The sequence below is a fragment of the Lycorma delicatula genome, chromosome 1 (genome assembly GCF_047948215.1).
Source record: "Lycorma delicatula isolate Av1 chromosome 1, ASM4794821v1, whole genome shotgun sequence".
NCBI lineage: Eukaryota > Metazoa > Arthropoda > Insecta > Hemiptera > Fulgoridae > Lycorma > Lycorma delicatula.
Genome location: NC_134455.1, coordinates 335,807,498 through 335,827,382, shown reverse-complemented (window position 1 = coordinate 335,827,382; position 19,885 = coordinate 335,807,498). Strand labels below are relative to the sequence as shown.

At 31.5% G+C, this 19,885-nt stretch overlaps 1 protein-coding gene across 1 annotated transcript in view; it reads left to right on the top strand.

The window, feature by feature from the left end:
• The first annotated feature begins 2,130 nt into the window (after window positions 1-2,130).
• LOC142317891 (pickpocket protein 19-like) overlaps window positions 2,131-19,885 on the top strand; it is a 90,021-nt gene continuing 72,266 nt past the window's right edge. The window contains exons 1-2 of the mRNA XM_075354431.1: window positions 2,131-2,168; window positions 13,687-13,905. Coding sequence (XP_075210546.1) covers window positions 2,131-2,168; window positions 13,687-13,905 — 257 coding nt within the window. The remainder of the gene's footprint in view (window positions 2,169-13,686; window positions 13,906-19,885) is intronic.

Below are 19,885 nucleotides of genomic sequence, written 5' to 3'. Positions count from 1 at the left end.
ATAGAATAAATTAATTTTACAGGATAATTTACTTACTTATTAATACCGCAAAACCTTTGCAGGACTAAAGTAATGAATAGATGTAGCGGAAATTCCGAGGCAATAATATTCGTTCATTTCCCCTTTATTCATTAGCTGCTCTAGAATTCTCTCTTCATAAACTTCCTGTATAAATCATGACTGTTCGTTGTATATAGAAAAACCTCACCCTTAATATTAATAGTTTAAAGGAATGAATAATGATGTAAAATGCATCTCACAAAAATAAAAAAATAATTATTGACTATATTAAATTTTCGATAACTAAGGACAAAAAGTCGTGTTAAAACCATTGTGATAAATTTTAAATTTAATTATACACTTCATAAATGTAACTACATTTATAAAAAGTCGTAAGAAGTCCTATTTCGTTACTTTTCTGCAAATGCCAGAAATTCTACTTTATTTTTACAATTTGTAGCAAAAAATTGAAGCGGTATCAACGAAGTCAAAATTAATTTCAATATGATGAATCAAGGGTAATCGGAAATTTTCAAACGGAGCTCTAATTGTTTAAAACGTTAAAAAGTCTACTATAAGTGTTTTTTTATTTGTTTGTGCGACTTTTTTATTATGCGAGTATAAACGGAAAAAATAAACTGAAGTGCATTAACAATTGATTACGAGTAAACAGTGCGTGTCATTATTGTTACAGAAACAACTTCTGTTTGCTAGTAGTGTAAAACATTCTCGTCAGTGAAAATGCTAATGTACCTTAATATAAGTTAATGTAATGCATCTTAATTTTCCTTTTGAAAATTCGCTTTGTCGGCACGGTAATGATAGTGATTTTCAATTGACTTATTTAGCTGATGTAAATAACCGTGAAAGATGATGTTATTTTTTTCAACTATCTTCAATCATTTCAATAATTACTACCGACCTAAATCAGTAGTCCAAAAACAATATTCAATTTTCAGCGGAGATTACTAGAAAAAAATGATCGATTAATAAACAATTAATATGCAACTACTACAAAGAGGAACATAGAAGAAAAATCGACGTAAACATAAAAACTCTTTTGAATAGTGAATTTTTCAGAAACTTGAATAGAATTAAACGTAGTACTTTTTAAATATCCGATGAGTTAATAATCCCATCTTCTTAAAAACGGAGATAAATGTTAAAAGAGCCAAAATGTTGTTTTCTGCAAAAAAAAAAAAAAAAAAAAAAAATTATTTCGATTTTGTCCGCTTAAAAGACCAGGTATCAACCTTCAATTGTCTTTCTTTTGTCTTTTTAATGTTTTCCACATTTAAAAACATTTTTCCTTTATTTTACAAGTCAAATATTCTCTTTTGATGTATTATTATTGTTATTATTCATTCTATAATTGTAGTCGTAACATTGGAGTCAATTCCTTTTAAATGTATTAGAAAGTTTTTTGGTTTGTTCATGTAGTTTTTAAATTAGTTTTATTAAATAAAAAAAAGTAGTGGAGAGTACGGTTTTATTGCAAACTTGACCTTTAAACCCTTGTTCAGCGCAACTATACAAATCAAAAAACCGAACTATATAGTGTAATAGAAAAAGCAACCCGTTTTTGGTGTGGACGGTTCTGCGGCAAACTCGACGTTTGACCCCTGTTCAGTGCAACTAAAAAGGTTGCAGCTGTACAGGAGTACGAAGACCAAACTAGCCGTAGAATCGCAATATAACTAACAAAGATACAAAAAAATGAACGACCAAATATAAAATAAAACATTTTATACTACACGAACAAACCGTATTTGCTTTATTTTCGTTTGTCTTCTATAGTAGTATCATTTGGACTCGTTTTCGTTAGATCCTAGTCAGTTGCTGATAGTATTATAACTAACTATAAAACACCATCTCCCGTTCGCAACCGGTAGCGTTCAAGACGATGATACTTGAGTATGCTTAGGAATGTATTTAGATAGGTTATAGACAAGTTTATCTAATCCGGACGCCATAAACTGGAAAGTGTCGACATAATTTACTTTCATGTTGTCAGCGACTGTTTTACTAATTGTTATGATTAATCTCTCGATTGATTGCTATCATATCAATCTTTTGACTGTAGTAATTAAGTTCCCTGACGATGAAGTGTATGTCATAACCGGGGAGATTATGGATAAATGTCGGGATACTGGTTTGATTCCTTCTAAGTAAGTTGCAACCACCACACTGTGCAGCTCTGTGCTTTCCAGAGAGGTGGCAGTGGTATCTGTTTTTTATTATAAGTTTTTTATTTATCGGATCATTACCAAATTTCTTTTTACATTCTCACAGCATTCTGCCGTTTGAAAAACGATCTTCTGCTCTAGGGTCATATATATATTTAAATCGCCTTTACAAATTCGAATTTTTTTTCCATTCTTACACAGATAATTTTGTTTCTTTTTCCAGCGTTTTCATCGTGCTTCTCTATCGATGCTACTTGTTTAGTCCTAAAAAATCTGTTAGGAAGGCGAACTAATAATACCGGTGATGACAGTGTGAAATGCTTTAAGGTAACATATTATACATTAAAATTGGAAATATATTACATATGGAAACTCTTACGTACCGTTTACAGCTGTTACAGGCTTTAAAGCCTTCCCCTACGCTGTAAGTACCGATTTCGCAGTCGAAGCGTTGCAGCATGAAAATGACGACTTTCGTGATCGTATTATGTAGTGATGATTTAGCATTTTGTCTTAATATTAAAGGTAACGCACACAGTTTCCGTATCTGGAGAGAAAATTTCCGTGAACTATGACAACACGAAAGGATTCTCGAAAAAATTAAATGTTTCCTTTGCAATACAGCTACGATAAGTTTATGAGCCGTTTGTTTTCGATAAGCAAGCGTAACAGGAGTTGTTTGTTTAAATGTGCTGCGTTCAGGGCTCTTTCCTCAACGACAAATTGGACCAGAGAACTTTATTTGGCAACGTGATGGTGTTCCTCCTCACTGGCATAACTCTCTTGGGATAGGTTGAATGACTTTTCCTCAACGCTTGATCGCTCGGCATGAACCCGATGACAGAGTTTGTCTGCGGTAGCCTTCATGCTCATTCGATCTGATCCCATGTGATTTCCTTTGGGGTCTTATAAAGGATCTTACGTATGCCCTTCCGCTACCTACTGATCCATCCAATTGAGGCACAAGATTGAAGCAGCTTTCGCTTCCATTACTTCAGACGTGGTTAAAATAAGGAAAGAACTCTTCTATCGGTTGGATGTATACCGCGTGACAAAAAGTCCTCTCATTCAACACTTATAGGAAATAATTGTAAGAGTTACTCTTTAATTTTATTTGCGATTCATTACTGTAACTGAAAATTAAGTGGTATTAAATAGCTTTAAAACCGCGATATTCTTCTTTTGTACACTCTATATAACCGCAACTTACATCAGTTCCACTAGCCGGTTCTGTGCCCATTCTCATTTTCCGTAAATTAATGTAGAATCTAATATTTTAATCGAATTTTATATATGATATTGAAAGAAATAGATATGTTTATGAAAACCGTCCACGACTTTCGATGATAACACAACAGACCGTGGTATCTGGACCTTTCTTGTGCCGTTGAATGTTTAATTTAATTTTGTAAGTTGATGGAATGATAGTTACTAGCATCGACGATTAGCTGTTTTGATTAGGGCGCGACCAGCATTCTGCATTCTCCTCTAACAAGTAATTAATTTTACAGGATTACTGTCATCGGAACTATTTTAATTTTTGTCAGAACCGGTCAACCTGGGATCAGACAAGATCAATTACCTACCTAAAGTTGAGGTTGAATTCTATCTATAAAGAAGTTTTTTTTTTAATATCTATTAATGATTTAAAAATAATACCTTCTAATGTAAATCAATTCATTTGCAAAACAATATTTACTTTTGAACGCGTATAGTTAACTACGGAATATAATTCACGTATTCCATAGTTGCCCAAGTGCTGGGGTAATCGGCTTTTATATCTTGGTGATGAATGATGACATTTAAGATGGAAAACTGGATGATACACAAATTTCCAAACAGACTACTCTAAATTGTAAGTTTTAAAAGTTATATAACGCGTTACTTCCCGTTCCAGCTAAAATCCCTACGTTCACGTACGTCCTCTTGCTTGAAGAAATATAAATTGATCTTGTTACCAATATGAAAGAGAAATTGAGTTATCGCATTTACGAATAGCAAGTCTGTCAAATAATAACATCGAGCGAGATGAAGTAAGTAAAATGTACTTCAAATATTTTTAAGAACGTTTCATAATGTTTAAAAGTGTTTTAAATTATTTTTTAAATTCTTCAAAATTTTTTGTCTTGGTTTAAAAAAACTAATATTTAATGCAGAAATTAAAATAAGACTTTATACTACTTGCCTCGACATCTGAAAATTATAATCATTCCCAGGTCAGTTAAGAATCACATCGCAGAGCGATGTGTCTCGACCTTTCATCCGGAGGTCCTGGGTTCGAATCCAGGTCAGGCACGGCATTTTTCATACTCTACATTTCCATCATATCCCACGCACAGGCTTAAAGTTTATGTGGCGATATCATTAAGAAAAAAAATTTACATATAAAATTTACAAACATAGATATTTTCTATAATATTATTTTGGATATGCCTTTCAAACACTAATTTAATAAAAAATGTTATACGTAAACGCTAACAGCGTGAATTCGAGAGCAAAACTTTTCATTAGGGTTCCTTTTCATTAAAAGGAACCCTAATGAATGATCCTACATTTAGTGAGTATAAGACTCAATAATAACTACGCAAAAGACAAAGGCCTCAACATAATAACATTTCCTAGAATTACTGCATCTCCAGGAATACGTTCCAGTAATAGTGCTTACATGTGCTAAATATATATATATATATATTAGTATTAAAAATAAGTATACTTACTGAATAGTCATTCCTTTCTTACGTATATTTTGAAACAGTGATATTCATTTAATACCACAATTTTAATATGACAAAAAAATTAAATATTAAATTTTAATTTATTAATTTAACTTATTAAATTAATTAATTATTATTAATTTAGTTTTAATTTTTTAATTTATAGATTCTAATCTATTTAATAAATAAATTAAAAACCTTTTTATATTAATACTGATCATTTTAATATAATTTTTCAACAATATTTTCGATCTATTAGCAAACACGGAGACCTAAATAATACTCGGTTCGAACAAATTGATATCAATCCGCCAAACTAACAGGACACAGATAAGCTTGCTTCATGTATTTAAATTCTGCATCGCCTCATTTTGCACATAATTGTATTTCCTATTATAAAAAATCAATAAAACGATGTTGCAATTGACCGAGGAGGCTCGTACAAATGAATCCTCATATTATCTGCTTAAACCCAAAACAATCCATGAAATCAATCGATTAAAGTAGTCTGAAAAAACCGAATCATCTTCAGGATTGTTATCACAAAGAAATTACTTTTACTACGTTTTAGATATTCTTTTTTACGGTATTTTAAAATCCTAGTACATATTAATCAGTAAATGCCCATCGATCTATACGATGAAGTGCATAGTTACTTTTTCTAAATTACTGAATTAATTGTTTTAAGCACTGTATTTAAAATATAAAATAGAGTTGAATTATAAAGAAAAATTTACTTAAATTATCCGAGAATAACTCGACTAGAATAAGAAAAGAAACAAAAAAAAAAAAAGAAGCGAGATACAATATGAAAAGGAATGAGAGAGGAAGACGCCATTGCTTTATAATTTATATATGAAAGAAAAAAATCAATAAAGAATTTGAGAGAAAGGAAAAACTTTTAAGGGTATAGGGGAAAAAATTTACCTACGAACTATAGGTAAAGTATTTATACGCTACTAGGTTTGCAGCAGAGGTTTATTTTGCAAAAGTGACCTCAATAAGTCAACTTTGTCCATCAAATTTTACTTCAATAATAAATTTACGGGCTACGTTGAATCAGCGATACAAAACTAATTAATAATTATGGCTGAATCACTTAAGATGGCAGCAGGTGGGAATGAACACTTTTTAAATAATCTATTAAAAACGTTTTATTTATAAAATTTGTTTCGGTTATTATTAACATTTTTTTCTGGTTTTTAAATAATTAAAAATTTTTACTCGCGACAAAATCCGCATTGTTTTTACTAAAGCAATCTACGAACTATTATGAAGAACATCCAATTCTATCTATACGTTTCAATAAAAGAAGAGTCCTGTTCTGTCAATTTTCCTTTTTTAGTAGAGAATGTAATTTTAGGCATAAAGATTATTTAGTTCATGATTGTTTGGTTCACAGGAACCCTTTAGTGAGTATATATTGTCCTACAGGTTTTCATAATATTTTTATTTATACAAAAATTATATATTTAATACAATAAAAGTGCAACTTAATGCCCGAAAGCCACTAATACTTGATTTAAATTTTGATATGTTACGTCCGTAATATTTATGTTTGTATTAATCAGCACCATATGTTAGCTGCCCTAAGGCAGACCTTACTCCAAGCCCGTTCATTTCGTCTTCTTTTTTCAGCTTATGCTGATCCTTCCAATAGCGTTTATACAATCCTTCTGATTGAATTTCTTAATCTGTCATAGCGTTCATATTCTGGATTGTTCTGATTTCTAAGCTAGCCGCTTAAGCCTTTTAATGACTGAAAGTAGGCGTGTTGACTGCTAGTCCCGGTGAGAGTAGATAATTTGATTCCGTTTATTAGAACTCATGAAGGAACTCACTCCGCTCTCTCTCTCTCTCTCTCTCTCTCTCTCTCTTATTGTATCTGTATGCACGCGCGCGTGTGTGTGGATTCACTTTGAAAGCGGCCCAGACAGGAGCTTAGAATGTTTTAAATTTAAGTAAATGGTTAGTTTAAGGGAACTAATGAAGATATTTATGAAAAGGAAGAATACGTAAAATATTACGTAGATGTTTATGGAAAGGACTTCCCATTTCGCTTAACCTAGTAAAGTGATAGTAAAATACATTGAATGTATAGTGCAGTTGGAATAAGGCTTAATTAGTTGCGTTAAGTTGTATTGTAAGTGAGCTCTGGGGCTACAATAAGGGGGAGCGGGTAGTCCCTTTACGCTTGTTATGAAATTTTTAGGATAGGTACAGCTTACCTGCTATGGATCTAAAACGTCTGTGTGGGTTCCACAAAGTTCAAAGCTCAACTGTATGCGCCTTCATATCCGGTTGCTCATCAGAAACCGCACATCAGGAGTGATTATTTCAAATGCTGACCGAACAGCGACTTGGAGCTGCCTGTTGTTGACGTACTTGTGTTTTCGGATTTTTTTTTACAAAACCACAGAGTGCATTGTCAGATGCGGTGAGGTCAGGACTTCATGCTGGTCAGGGCAATGCAATGGAGCCGATAACTGTTCTGATCCATATCTCATCCAGTAATTCGTAAAAATTTCATTGAAGCGTCTGCGGACATTCAAAGCAAAATGCTCTTGAGTACCGTCTTGCTGAAACGTGATGATGTTAGCGATCCTTTTTGCCGTTAATTCTGGAAGCAACCGCTAGTCGATTATTCCCAGATAACTGTGTTGATTAACTGCGCCATCGAAAAAATAAGGACCAAGATGTTCAGCAGTCATTCCAGCACAAATTACAACATGAGGCGGATGGTGTTTGATTTCCTCAAAAACGTGAGGATTGTCTTTCGCCCAGAAAAACATTTCGGTTACCAGAACTTGATAAATCGCACAGTCGTCTGAGGATCATAACGTTCTTTTTATCGTTTGTTCTCGGAAAGAGTTCAAGCAATAACTGAAGTGCAGAAACATGTCGTCCATCAAGATTATTGTCAGTTAACTCATTAACTGTGGCCGGACAAAACATTTAATTTCCAAGTTTTTCCGCATATGGTCTCGCATTGTCGATCTTGGAATGTCTAACTCTGCAGAACGTTTGCGCGTTGATTTCATCAGTGATCGTTGAATCGGTACCCCCACAGCAGCACAGGTCTCAGCCCGAGTGCTTGGCCTCCCACTGCGCATCAAGAACACTTTCCGATGTCACTTCTCTCATGTCAGTAACGTTTGTCGTGATGGTGACGATTTCCCAAAACGCACAAAGAAATCATTCATAACATTCTCCAATGTTTTACCAGTGTGTGGACTTTCGTGGACCCACACACAAACTAAAAAAACGCTCTTCGACAGTGAATCGACTCGTATCCGCTTTCGTTCCACACAGATTACGCTAAGATTATCCCACCACAAATGAACACACTGGACGATCTTCATCACCGCTTATCCTCCCCACCTTTTCCAGCAGCAGTGAGCGATATCAGCGGTGAGAATTGGCAGCAGTAGAGCCTGATTAAGTTGGGTTTATTAAAAGGTAAAGGGACTTCCTTTCATACCTAGGTCAAAATTCATCGCTGTTTCATAAAAACACGAATTGTATGAACACAAATGAAGCATGTGTTGTATGAATTTGAGGCCAAATGTTTGGTTAGATATCACGATATCAGGAATATCTAATTAATTTAAGGTTAAAAATTAATTTAATTCTTGAAGATTTAGCAAGTTTTATTATAGAATTCTTAGTGTACTGTATATAGAGTTATGTTCCTGCTTCCGCGGACACGGTTAGTATTTGTGAGAGGAGCGGTGTAAGAAAGAACAGAGAAGTTGTTCGAAAAGCCTAAGCTAAGACAAAAGCATTAATCGTTGATTAATTCAATTAAAACATGATTTATCTACACAAATAAATGTATGCTCAAAATAATGTTCAATAATGCCTTCTGAATGGAGGACTACTTTGTAATTATTTTTTAAGAATTTACTTTAACGTTATTTCATGTGTTTGCGTTTAAATAATTATATGAAGTTTAATCCATTTATTTTTATGTTGTAATTTGTTTTTGTATTTATAATTAATCTATCTTATAATAAAATGTATTATTATGTAATGTATGTAATGCATTATTATTTAGCTATCAAAACAAAAAGTTTATTTATTTGAAACATTGTCATTTACAAACCTTATTCAATTTATTCCCCTTCCTCCTACGCTGATTTACTAATCTTTTCCTAAAGTATATTTGATCATATTTTTACTGTACATACTAAAATTGAAGATTGGTAGAACCCTTTCCTTATTTTGTTCCTGGATCAAACCAATAAGTTTGGACATCCTTCATTTTCACACCCATTTCCTGACTCGGATACGATTCTTTAATTAATCTTCAAATATTTTAATATATTCTTGGCTTCTTAATATTACCATTAGTTTATCCCATTAGGTGGTCAAATACTTTTCCCATATCAGTAAAAACCACTCTTATTTCTTGACTTTTTCCTACATTTCTCTCTGATTTGTTAGAGGAAACCTATAATAGAGGAAGAAGTCATGGATTTTAATTTCTAGTTCAATCACATACCTTGTCCGCCTTCTCTTCCTGAATCTTATCGTTCTTCTATTTGTTCAATTTCTTTACTTCGTTTCCTGTTCAAAATTCATAGAAGAATTTTTCTTGATTATGAAATTAAACCAATTATTCTGTGATCTATACTCCTTATTGCATTGTATTTTTAGAATTGGAATCATGTTTATTTTAAGTATAGTTCAGACCATGCCCCACTGTAGATCATATTATTCAATTTCGCCATCTCTTATAATTCTTCCACATTAAAATACTTAATTATTTCTGGCTTCTAATGGCAATTTCATTCTTCATTTTTTTTTATTGTTTATATAACTTCCACTTTTAAAATTCTTCCTCTTACTTCATTCTCTTACATTTCATGCTGATCTTCTATGGGAAGATCATTTAGTTTTCTGCCAGGTTGAGTTAGATTCTAATGTATTCCTTCCATCTTTTGAATATCTTTACTTTTTTGTATTACACTATCATCACAACTGACAATTTCTTCAGTGCTTGTTTTTATCCCGTGTTACTGATTTTACTCTTTTATACTTTTATTATAAGTCTTCTATGTACTTGAAAAATTACTACATTCTTAGAACTCTTATTTCTCTTTGCAGAAAGATAGAGAAATATACTTTTTATCTGTGCACAATAAGTGAAGTGAATACAAAGGAATAAATATTATGTAGCATTTAATTTATGCTTTAAAAAAGTGGAGTGAATAAATAAATGCTAGTGCTAAGTACAATAAAAGGAAAAAGAAAATCTGAAAAAACTGAATTTAAAATTGCAAGAAACTGAATAACGTCCTAGAACAGTAAGTACTATTCTGGTTAGAACATTATCTTAAAGCTCTAAACAGTAATGTTGAGATTTGTTTCCTTTTCTTTCCATTCATCTCTCCTCATTATGTAGAAATCAACTGTTCTTTGCCGTTCATGTTACATCACTTGCCATAGTTAAGTCGCTTGGTTAATTGTTTTCTATACTAAAAAAAATAACAATATTGTAAAAAGTCATCAAACGATGAAGAAGCTGATGTTGAAAAAAATTTCCGATTGATCATTCTTTGTTCATTTGATTTCTGAACAACCGATCTTGATTGAAGAATTGATAGTTTGTAAGTAACCGCTTTAAAAAGAAATCACAGTAGTAAATATCAGAACAGTTTCACGTGATTGGAATAGAAGTTACTTTTGTAAAAAGCATATATTTAAAGATACTTCTGTCACACATACCTTGCTTATTAATACATAACATTCATTGTGATTTACATATTCATCACTGAAGAATGATATATACTTTGTTTTTATTTGGGTATAGTTTAAGGCACTTATTACAGTTTGCATTTTCCCACAAAATTTTTCCATTACTTATTTTTACTGTGATCTAGGAAAATGAATCCATTAAAGCAGTTTTTCAGAAATCTGGTCCACAACTAAATTCACTGTTTTATAGACCGTTGATATATCAACGCATCGACCACATGATCTGTAAATCAGAATCACCAACAGAATGTAAAAATTCTCCATTCACTCTTCCGGTGACAGACTTCTCCTCATGATATAATATGATATAATATCATGATATAAGTGTAAATTAAAAACTTTAAACTTTTGAAACCACACAAGTTCTTTATATTTATGAACTTTCCTTTGCTCATGATGCATTCTTCTTTCACGAAAGTATATGAACATCATAATATTGGAGTCTATCAAAAATTCTACATCTTCTGTAGGCTCGAACTTAATGAAATACTTAACTACATCTAAATAGTACTTAGTAGTCTTCACTACAAATTGAAATAAATACTTCTGTTATTATTTCCTTTTTTAACAGCTAATGAAGTATTTACTAAGAAATAAAGTAGTAGTGGCAAATACTACATTTTCCCAATTTACTGAATAAATGTCCTTAAACTTAATCTGATATGTGTGAATGCAATTCATTATGGTACTGCATAAATGCTATTGAAATTGCCATTATGAAACTATTGAAAATGTCAGTACAAGATTGTCATGAAGAAATGATCCTTTGTGATTTGCAGTGCACTAGACAAAAAAATTACAAATGTGAATTGATTTTCATTATGTACCCAATATTCTCATTTCATGTCATTGTGCAGCAGTAAGCTCATTGTGTAATTATGAGACATTTCTTCAAATCTTGCACTTACAACCAGTGGTACAAATTCCAGTTAACATAAATATATAAGGATATTTGAGTGAGGGTGTAGATAAAATAGTTAAAGATAAACATTTTGGAATTAGTAGTATCTACTAATGAGGTGGTCTAGTGGTGAACTTAACATCGCAAATCAGCTGACTTCAAAGTCAAGAGTTCTAAGGTTAAACCTTAGAACCTTACTTTTACTAGTAAACCTAGTTACCTTTACTAGTAAAGGTAAAATTTGATAGTTTGTAAGTAACTGCCAAGTAAAGGCTTTATTTAGATTTGAGTACTGGATCATGGATACCAGTGTTCTTTGGTGGTTGGATTTCAATTAAGCCCACATATCAGGAACGGTCAACCTGAAATGGTACAAGACTACAGTTCATTTACATTCATACATATCATCCTCATTTATCTTCTGAAGTAATACCTTACGGTGGTTCCTGATGCTAAACAGAAAAGAAAGTATAATATGATACTTTCATATTATAAAATACTTCTTATTACTAATGAAATACTTTCATATTATTACTTTCTGAGTTATGAAAGTATAATATGATACTATACTATGAAGAGGCATTTTATTTGTTATCTATAATGATAATAACATTGATTTAAAATTTTTATTCAGCTGGAAACTCATTTCATTCTTGTCTTAATAACTTATTTTTAATATTTATTGTTTTTTTATCACGATGAATAAATTTAATTACTATTTGTGATTCTAATAATCGTATAGTTAATATAATCTATTTTTCAGTACGTCTCATTTCTGTATATAGCATTTATTATCACTTCTGGCAAAATCTTTACTTACGTTGTGCTGCTTAAATGAATTCTGTTTTGTGTGGACGTTTGCTGAATAGCTTGTTTTCTTTTTTAAATCTTCAGGCAATAATTATCAACACGGTGTTATCAACATGGGTCTTCTTTAAGTGTAAAATTAGTTTTTCTTTGTGTTTTATAGAAATATTTTATAGGTCTATGCATTGACGCTTGTAGAAAGAGTTGTATTATTTATGGGTATGTTAAATAAAGTGGAAAATATATTGTATAATAGACCATAAAATCGACTAATTTTTATGAGACGATAAAAAATAACATCGCTCCTGTAAAAGCTGTACAGGTACTGTACATGTAAACAACTTACATTTCTTAAGGTTGATCCTTTTTCAATACTTCAGGGATCGTAATAACTCCTTTCTTTATTTCATCAAAAGATTGTTAGTTATGTATGTGTTTATACTTTATCAGTAATAAAATATCATGAATACGAATTACCTATTAAAGTATAATTACTTCGGGTAGTCGTAAATAGCAATAATCTTTTTTTTTCTTGTTTAACCTACGGGACCACCGTTAGGTATTGCTTCAGAGGATGAGATGAATGATTTTTAGCGTGTGTGAAAAATGCCATGCCTGACCGGGATTTAAACCCGGGACCTTCGGATGAAAGACCGAGACGCTACCACTCGCGCCACGGAGGCCGGCAAATTGCAATAACCTACATTTGCCAGACCGCACAATCGGATTATTTCCAAAACAAATACTTTGTTTTTATTTATGTATAATTATTCATTTTTCTTTGTAAAGAATTTTCAACTTTTACATAATTCCATGCAGGACATAAAAATGCACGATCAGATTATACAATGCGACTGCAACGTGTAAATTGTAACAGAAAAACATCCTGATCTCTGTAGTGACTTCCGCTTTGTAACGATCCCGGTCGCCACGTCACTCTCTCCATTAGTAGCTCTGATGGGCTTTACCGGAGGTCGTCTTTTAGACTCTCTAAACTTGATAACATGCACAACCTACTACCGCTGTCGTACAGCCTCTTCCAACCACGACCACCTACCATAACTTACAACCCTCAACTATCAAATTAACCGATATAGCGGAAGCGCGATCCCCGCGCTATCCTCTTACACTGAAGGTTTTAACAAAAAAAGAAGCCAAAAACTAAACTGTACGTTAAAGAGTGATAACGTACAGAGTCCGTAGACTGCACTACATAATTAAAGTAATCGATCTTCATTTTAATCGTATACATTTATCATTATTTTCGTGTATCTACATGGAATGTTTAAAATAAATTACTTTTTTATATTTTATTCAGGTGGATTGCTAAAATGAAAAAAGTATCTTTATCTAAACATTCATATCGGCCTCGATGGGGTCGTATACTTAGAATTCGTGAAATTACAAAAAAAGAAAAGGAAGAAACTCTCGGAGATAGATCAAAGTTTATAAAAGTATTTCTTAAGGATCTGTGCGACCACTGTTCTCTTCACGGCCTTGCTCATATCGCACACGATGGGAGAAAGCCGTACGAAAGGTAAAAACAATTTTTTTTTCTTTTTATTATTGAATATTATTTTGGTTAGTGATCGTGGTCATATTTGCAGCCGGGTTTTAAAGATTACGATGAAAGATAAATGTACTCGCTCATCTGTCGACTTGGTCGTTAAAGATCAAGCCGTTTCTTCAACAGTTGTATTAATTATAGCTTAAAATCCATTTTAAATTTGAAAGCTCTAACCAAATCAGAGTGGGATCGATCGTATAAACTACTTAATCAGGTCCTTTACGCCTAATCTCTACGTGATATGAGGGTGATAAAATAAACTGATCAACGACCGCGGTGGTGCACTCAAACTCTATTGCAACATTGCGAGCAAGTTTTATGTACGTATTTACTCGCACTGATTTATACCAATTTGAGTAAATCATTTTTGATTATTTAGTTTTCAATAGGAAAATTAATATTTAATAATCAGAAAAATAATTATTGGACCTATTAATTTTTTAGATATAAAGATATTTAATTTTTAGGTATGAAGAGAGTTAATAAACGTTTATGTCACCAGTTACGGGTAAATAATAAAACTGTTAATAGTACAAAAGAATAATTTTTTTTTTAGAATAATTAAACCTCTTCATTAAAATTCTATTTTTGGTTAATAATGTCAACTAGACCGTAAGTTTATGACAATATTACATAGCAATAAAATCTACACGTGAACAATTACTAGAGACCTCTTTAAGCCGCATATTCATTCTGATACAATAGCAACATATTTCTATTTAAAACTTCAGACATTTATCGATTTTACTCTCTAACCAATACGATATTTTAAGAATTAACAAAATTAAACAAACAAAAGGAACTAAAACAACTCTTAAATTAAATTTTTTTTATTATTCAAATGAGTTCTTTTAACGATAAAGATGTGGACTTAGATGAAAATAAAAGGAAAAAGATATACGACAAAGAAGAAATGGCTAGAAGAGATAAAGAAACGTGAATAGTTTAGATAATATCTAGGAAGACGGAAAGAAAACTGTGAAGTTTTAAACAGGTGTGGTTTAATGGATGAAGAAGGTGAAGCCTTTACCCTCAACACAAAGATTGATTTTTAAAACGGGAAAAATAACAACGTAGCAATTAATTTTCAAGGCTCGTTAATTTATACAACGGTCTTATATCTGTTTTACTTAAGCTTTACGCGTGAAAAAATTATGAATAAATATTAGGTTAAAAATTTAATCATAATAAGAATATTTTACATTTTTCAATCTCCTGATTGTCATAATATGTGAATGTGAATTAAAAAAACGATCGATTACTGTTAGAACAAAATATTATTTATCTTTATTTCGTTATTCGTTAATTAACATAAACGACAAGAAAAAAAATATAATTCTTTGTAAATGACAGTAAAATATGTCTACTTTACTACGGCATAAACAGCAGCAGTTTTTACTACTGTACATTAAAAATTATGTAAATTATAAAGAATATTATTTTACCCCGTCAAATTATTAACTACCTCGTAAAAACAGAAAATTTTAATATAAAATGAAGTGAAAAAAGAACAAAAGTTTGAAACGCCACTGTAACTTGTTAGTATAAGTGTTACAAACTTTATTTTCACATATTTTACACGGAAAAAGTAAGAACCAAGAATTTTATACGCAATGCTTTATGTCTTACAAATATGAGCTTGAAACTAATAATCCAGTTACTGGTTTGTTTATTTTACGGGAACGTAACAAGATTTTGTTAAAATAAACTACTTCATTATAATTATGTGCAATCAGTGCTCCTAATTTTATCGTTCTTACATTTTAAAAACAATGTGGAATATTAGTAAAATATTTATAAAACTGAGTAGGTAATAATATTTACTGATAATAAAGAGATCGGTCAATAAAAATAGATGTTGAAGAACCAATTTTTAAATAACGATAGAATTGCACATTAAAAAACTTCAGATCTTATTAAGATAACCCGAAAATATTTTTTTACAACTGATTACTGAAGAAATTTGACTGCTACAAAACATTTTAGTGATATGAATTAATAACATTTTTACTTTCCCATCTAGATAGCGCTATAGAAGAGCTGTAGCTCTACAAGGGAAAGTATTGTAATCGGCCCAATTTGGGCATATACAGTTTTCACCGGATCTTGACTTTTTCACACCTAAGAACCCCAAAAATCAAAAAACCAGATGGAAATTTTCCGGATGTTAATGTTCGTATGTATGTGTGTCTGTTTTCGGTGTTGAACTCAGAATCACCTTATATCTCCAGAACTACGGAACCGATTTTGATCAAACCTAGTCAGATTACATCTATATATGGGGCATTGATAACATTAAATTTTCAACTTAAAAGTTCAAGGGGGCTGTAGAACAAGGTTACCCTCAATATCTTAAGATTTCGTATAATTAAGACCATATTTTTCTTAGGCACATTTGTTAACAATTAAAAAATAACAATCAAAATCGCACCCCCACCCCAAAAAATCTGCTATGTTGTGATGTCAGAGGTGAGCGGTAGAATTAAATAAATAATATTTAAAATGTAAAAACGTAACTCCGCCTGGTTGAATCTCAAACTTGATCGCCTGGTTGACTCGGTACCTGGTGGGTTAAACATCGCGGCTACACCAGTCTGTCGACAGTAGAAGTGAACTTTGTTCTACGAAAATTTTGAAATTACATTAGCTTAGTTAGTGCCGACCATCACCGCTAGTACCGCCACACCTGCGCGAATGAAATACGGTATGCGCGTGCTCTTTAGTTACATCATTGAATTAAATAAAAGAAAAAAATATTATATTTAAATAAAGTAATAAATATTTTAAATTAAGTTGTGTGTGTGTAAGCCGTGCATCAGAAATAATCCACAGTTGTCAGCTTTTTACTTCCTTGTACGAAATAAAGGAAGTATTGTGATGGCGAAAAATTTGGGTTCTCATATTTTAACGGAAATATCCATTTTGACCATCCCTGAATCCATTTTGCTAGTTTCGGCGTGAGGTCTGTACGTACGTATGTATCTCGCATAACTCAAAACGATTAGCCGTAGGATGTTGAAATTTTGGGTTTAGGACTGTTGTAACATCTAGTTGTGCACTTCCCTTTTTGATTGCAATCGACTGAACCAAAAGTGTCCAAAAAAACCCAAAATCCAAAACAATTTGGATTTTTGAACAAGTTGGAATTTTTTTTTTAACTGCAGCAATAAGCCTTCATTGAGAGCTTTTCAACGATATATCATATGTGGTATTTATTTTCATTGGTTTCAGAATTATGTCAAATAAAATTTTAATTAATGAACTATCTGGATCTTACAAGGGACGGCACATCGGTTGGAATCAGACTTCATCTCCTTTTTTTTTTAATTTTTTTTTAAATTAATTTTTTTGTTTAATCTTCTCTACATTACAGTTAACTACAGAGTGACTGAAAAATAGACCCTCACAAGAACAACATATACACTGAGGCATATATGCCCGATCTTTAATAAATTGCAAAAAACTCTTATCTTTTAGTTCATTACTAAAAGAACATTCTCTTGTAGCAATATACATTCTCCTGTAGCACCACATAATGTGATGCTACAAGAGAATGTTAAAAATCAGAAGGGTGGATAAAGTGACAAATAAAGAGTTGTTGCGGCAAATTGTTGAAGAAAGAAAGATTTGTAAAAATATAGTTAAAAGAAGAGACAGACTTAAAAACCACATATTAAGGCATCCTGGAATAGTCGCTTTAATATTGTTGGGAGAGGTAGAAGGAAAACATTTTACAGGCAGGCAACGTTTGGAATGTAAAACAAATTGTTAGGGATGTAGGATGTAGGAGGTATACTGAAATGAAACGACTAGCACTAGATAGGGAATCTTTGAGAGCTGCATCAAACCAGACAAATGACTGAAGATAAAAAAAAATTCATTACTCCTCTGATATTGTCGAACAATATTCTTCCTAAGTCGGAGTTGATCATCATTTCGTTTATTTGATTTTTGTTGTCAGTCATTTATTCGCTCTTTGGTTTGATATAATTCTTCTGATATTATTTTGTGTACACGTTATCCGGTTTCAGTAATTGTCTAACTGTCGACTTTATTAAAGAATTGGAGTATCGTATCTCATTTTCAAATGAATTAAATTTAAATGAAGAGCAGAAAAAATGTGTATATATAATTTAATAGGCGTACAAGGAAGTCACGTGATGTCCACATAAGATTTTTTTAATTTTTGGTTAAAGTAATCGTCGTTAAGCTGAATATTTTCATTCAAACAAAGTAAAATTAAAAAAAAATTAAATTGCGTTTAACTAATCCTTTCAATTATTCTTCTTGATTATCTGAAATTTATATCTCCAGTAATTTTTATGTTTCTAATTAAAAAATTATTTACTCACACACTTATGGGTGTACGAACTTCTACACTGAATTGTGTGTTTAATCCCTTGCGAAAAATGAATTCTCTGTTATTTTATGGAAACTAATTATTATCAGAGTGTAGCTAATGCAAAAGTTTTGTTCTTAAAGAACCGAGTAAATGAATTTCTTTAGTTAAGCAACAACCTTTCTGAAGTTATTAAATCAAAAATTGTAGAGCCTGTATTATGCGTCAGCGTAGGGGATAACAATTTTAATTAAATTTTTCAGATATTTAATGGTATATTTAATTTCAATAGATCCTGTTTTAAGAAAACTTGAGACAAGAGTTTACTAGTAATAATTTTTCATATTCAGTAAAACTTCTGTTATCTTCAAAACTGATTATTGAACATCGGTTATATAAAATAAACGGTTATATAAATTAGATACTTTCAGGATGTTTTTAAAAGGACTTATGGTGATTCCGAATCTTAACGAAATACAAAATGTAGGACGAATAGTAAACATTGCAGTTATCGTAAAATGGAGAAGAGTAAAAAAGGACGGTAAAACTTTTAAATAATCAAAATATTCTAGACCTTATGGGTTTGTTTACGAAGGCGTTTTTACAAAATTGAAAACAGAGACTTGCTAAATACTTTACTTTCTTATTGCTTTCAGTAAGAAAGTTCTATTATTATTATTAGAAAAATTATTGCTCGTTTATTTTTAGAAGACGTGCGGTTTTCTAATAACAAAAAAGCTAAACGTAGTGTACGCAGAAATAGACACAAATTAAAGCACTTCCTATAATTGAAGACAGTTGCCTAATACATTAGCAGAGATCGAAATCCAAAAATGGACTCATCTACATAGTAACAACAATGTACCGTTTGTTAAGATCGAATCAACTTACACGTCTTCTTTGATTCCATAATAAAATTATTAAGTTGAAAAGCTCTTTTCTCCTTCTCATCCTGATCCTTTTACAAACATATTCAACGCAGTATAAAGTTGCATCCATACCATACTCATCCTTACAGCTGTTTTAAAGCAGGCTTTTTAAAAAAGAACAATCCTCAATACCAAGTGAAAAGCGTCCGTTCAAAAAAATAAAAAATAAAAAAATAAAGCAGTTTAGTGTTACGATAATAAATATAAGTGATTTTTGTATATATTTTTTTCAATTTTTAGTTTTTGTGAGTGTGAGTACTACGAATTTAAACAAGTTTTATTCGACTTGAGTTTAAGTTTTCATTAAATTGTTCGGCGCGTTAATGATTTAGGAGTACAATATTAATATTTTGATCGTGAATTTAAGTACAAAAGAAAAGAAAGAGTCCTTTTTGCAAGTATTTGTTGTAATTATAAACAAATCCTGTTCACCCGATTAAGATACGATTTTATGCAGGATGGATAAAAGTTTTATCAGAAATTTTATCAGTAATAGAATTTTTTTTCACCAATCCAAGTAACGGATATTCCCGGAAGGAAATGTTTTGAGATCCTAGAAACCCATGTTTAACCACTATGAGTCTTGCTAATGACTTTATATCATTCGTTCACAAAAATCTTGTTATCTAAATAGAATGTCCAAATCGAATAATAATAATAATCTTTTATGGCCTCCACATTC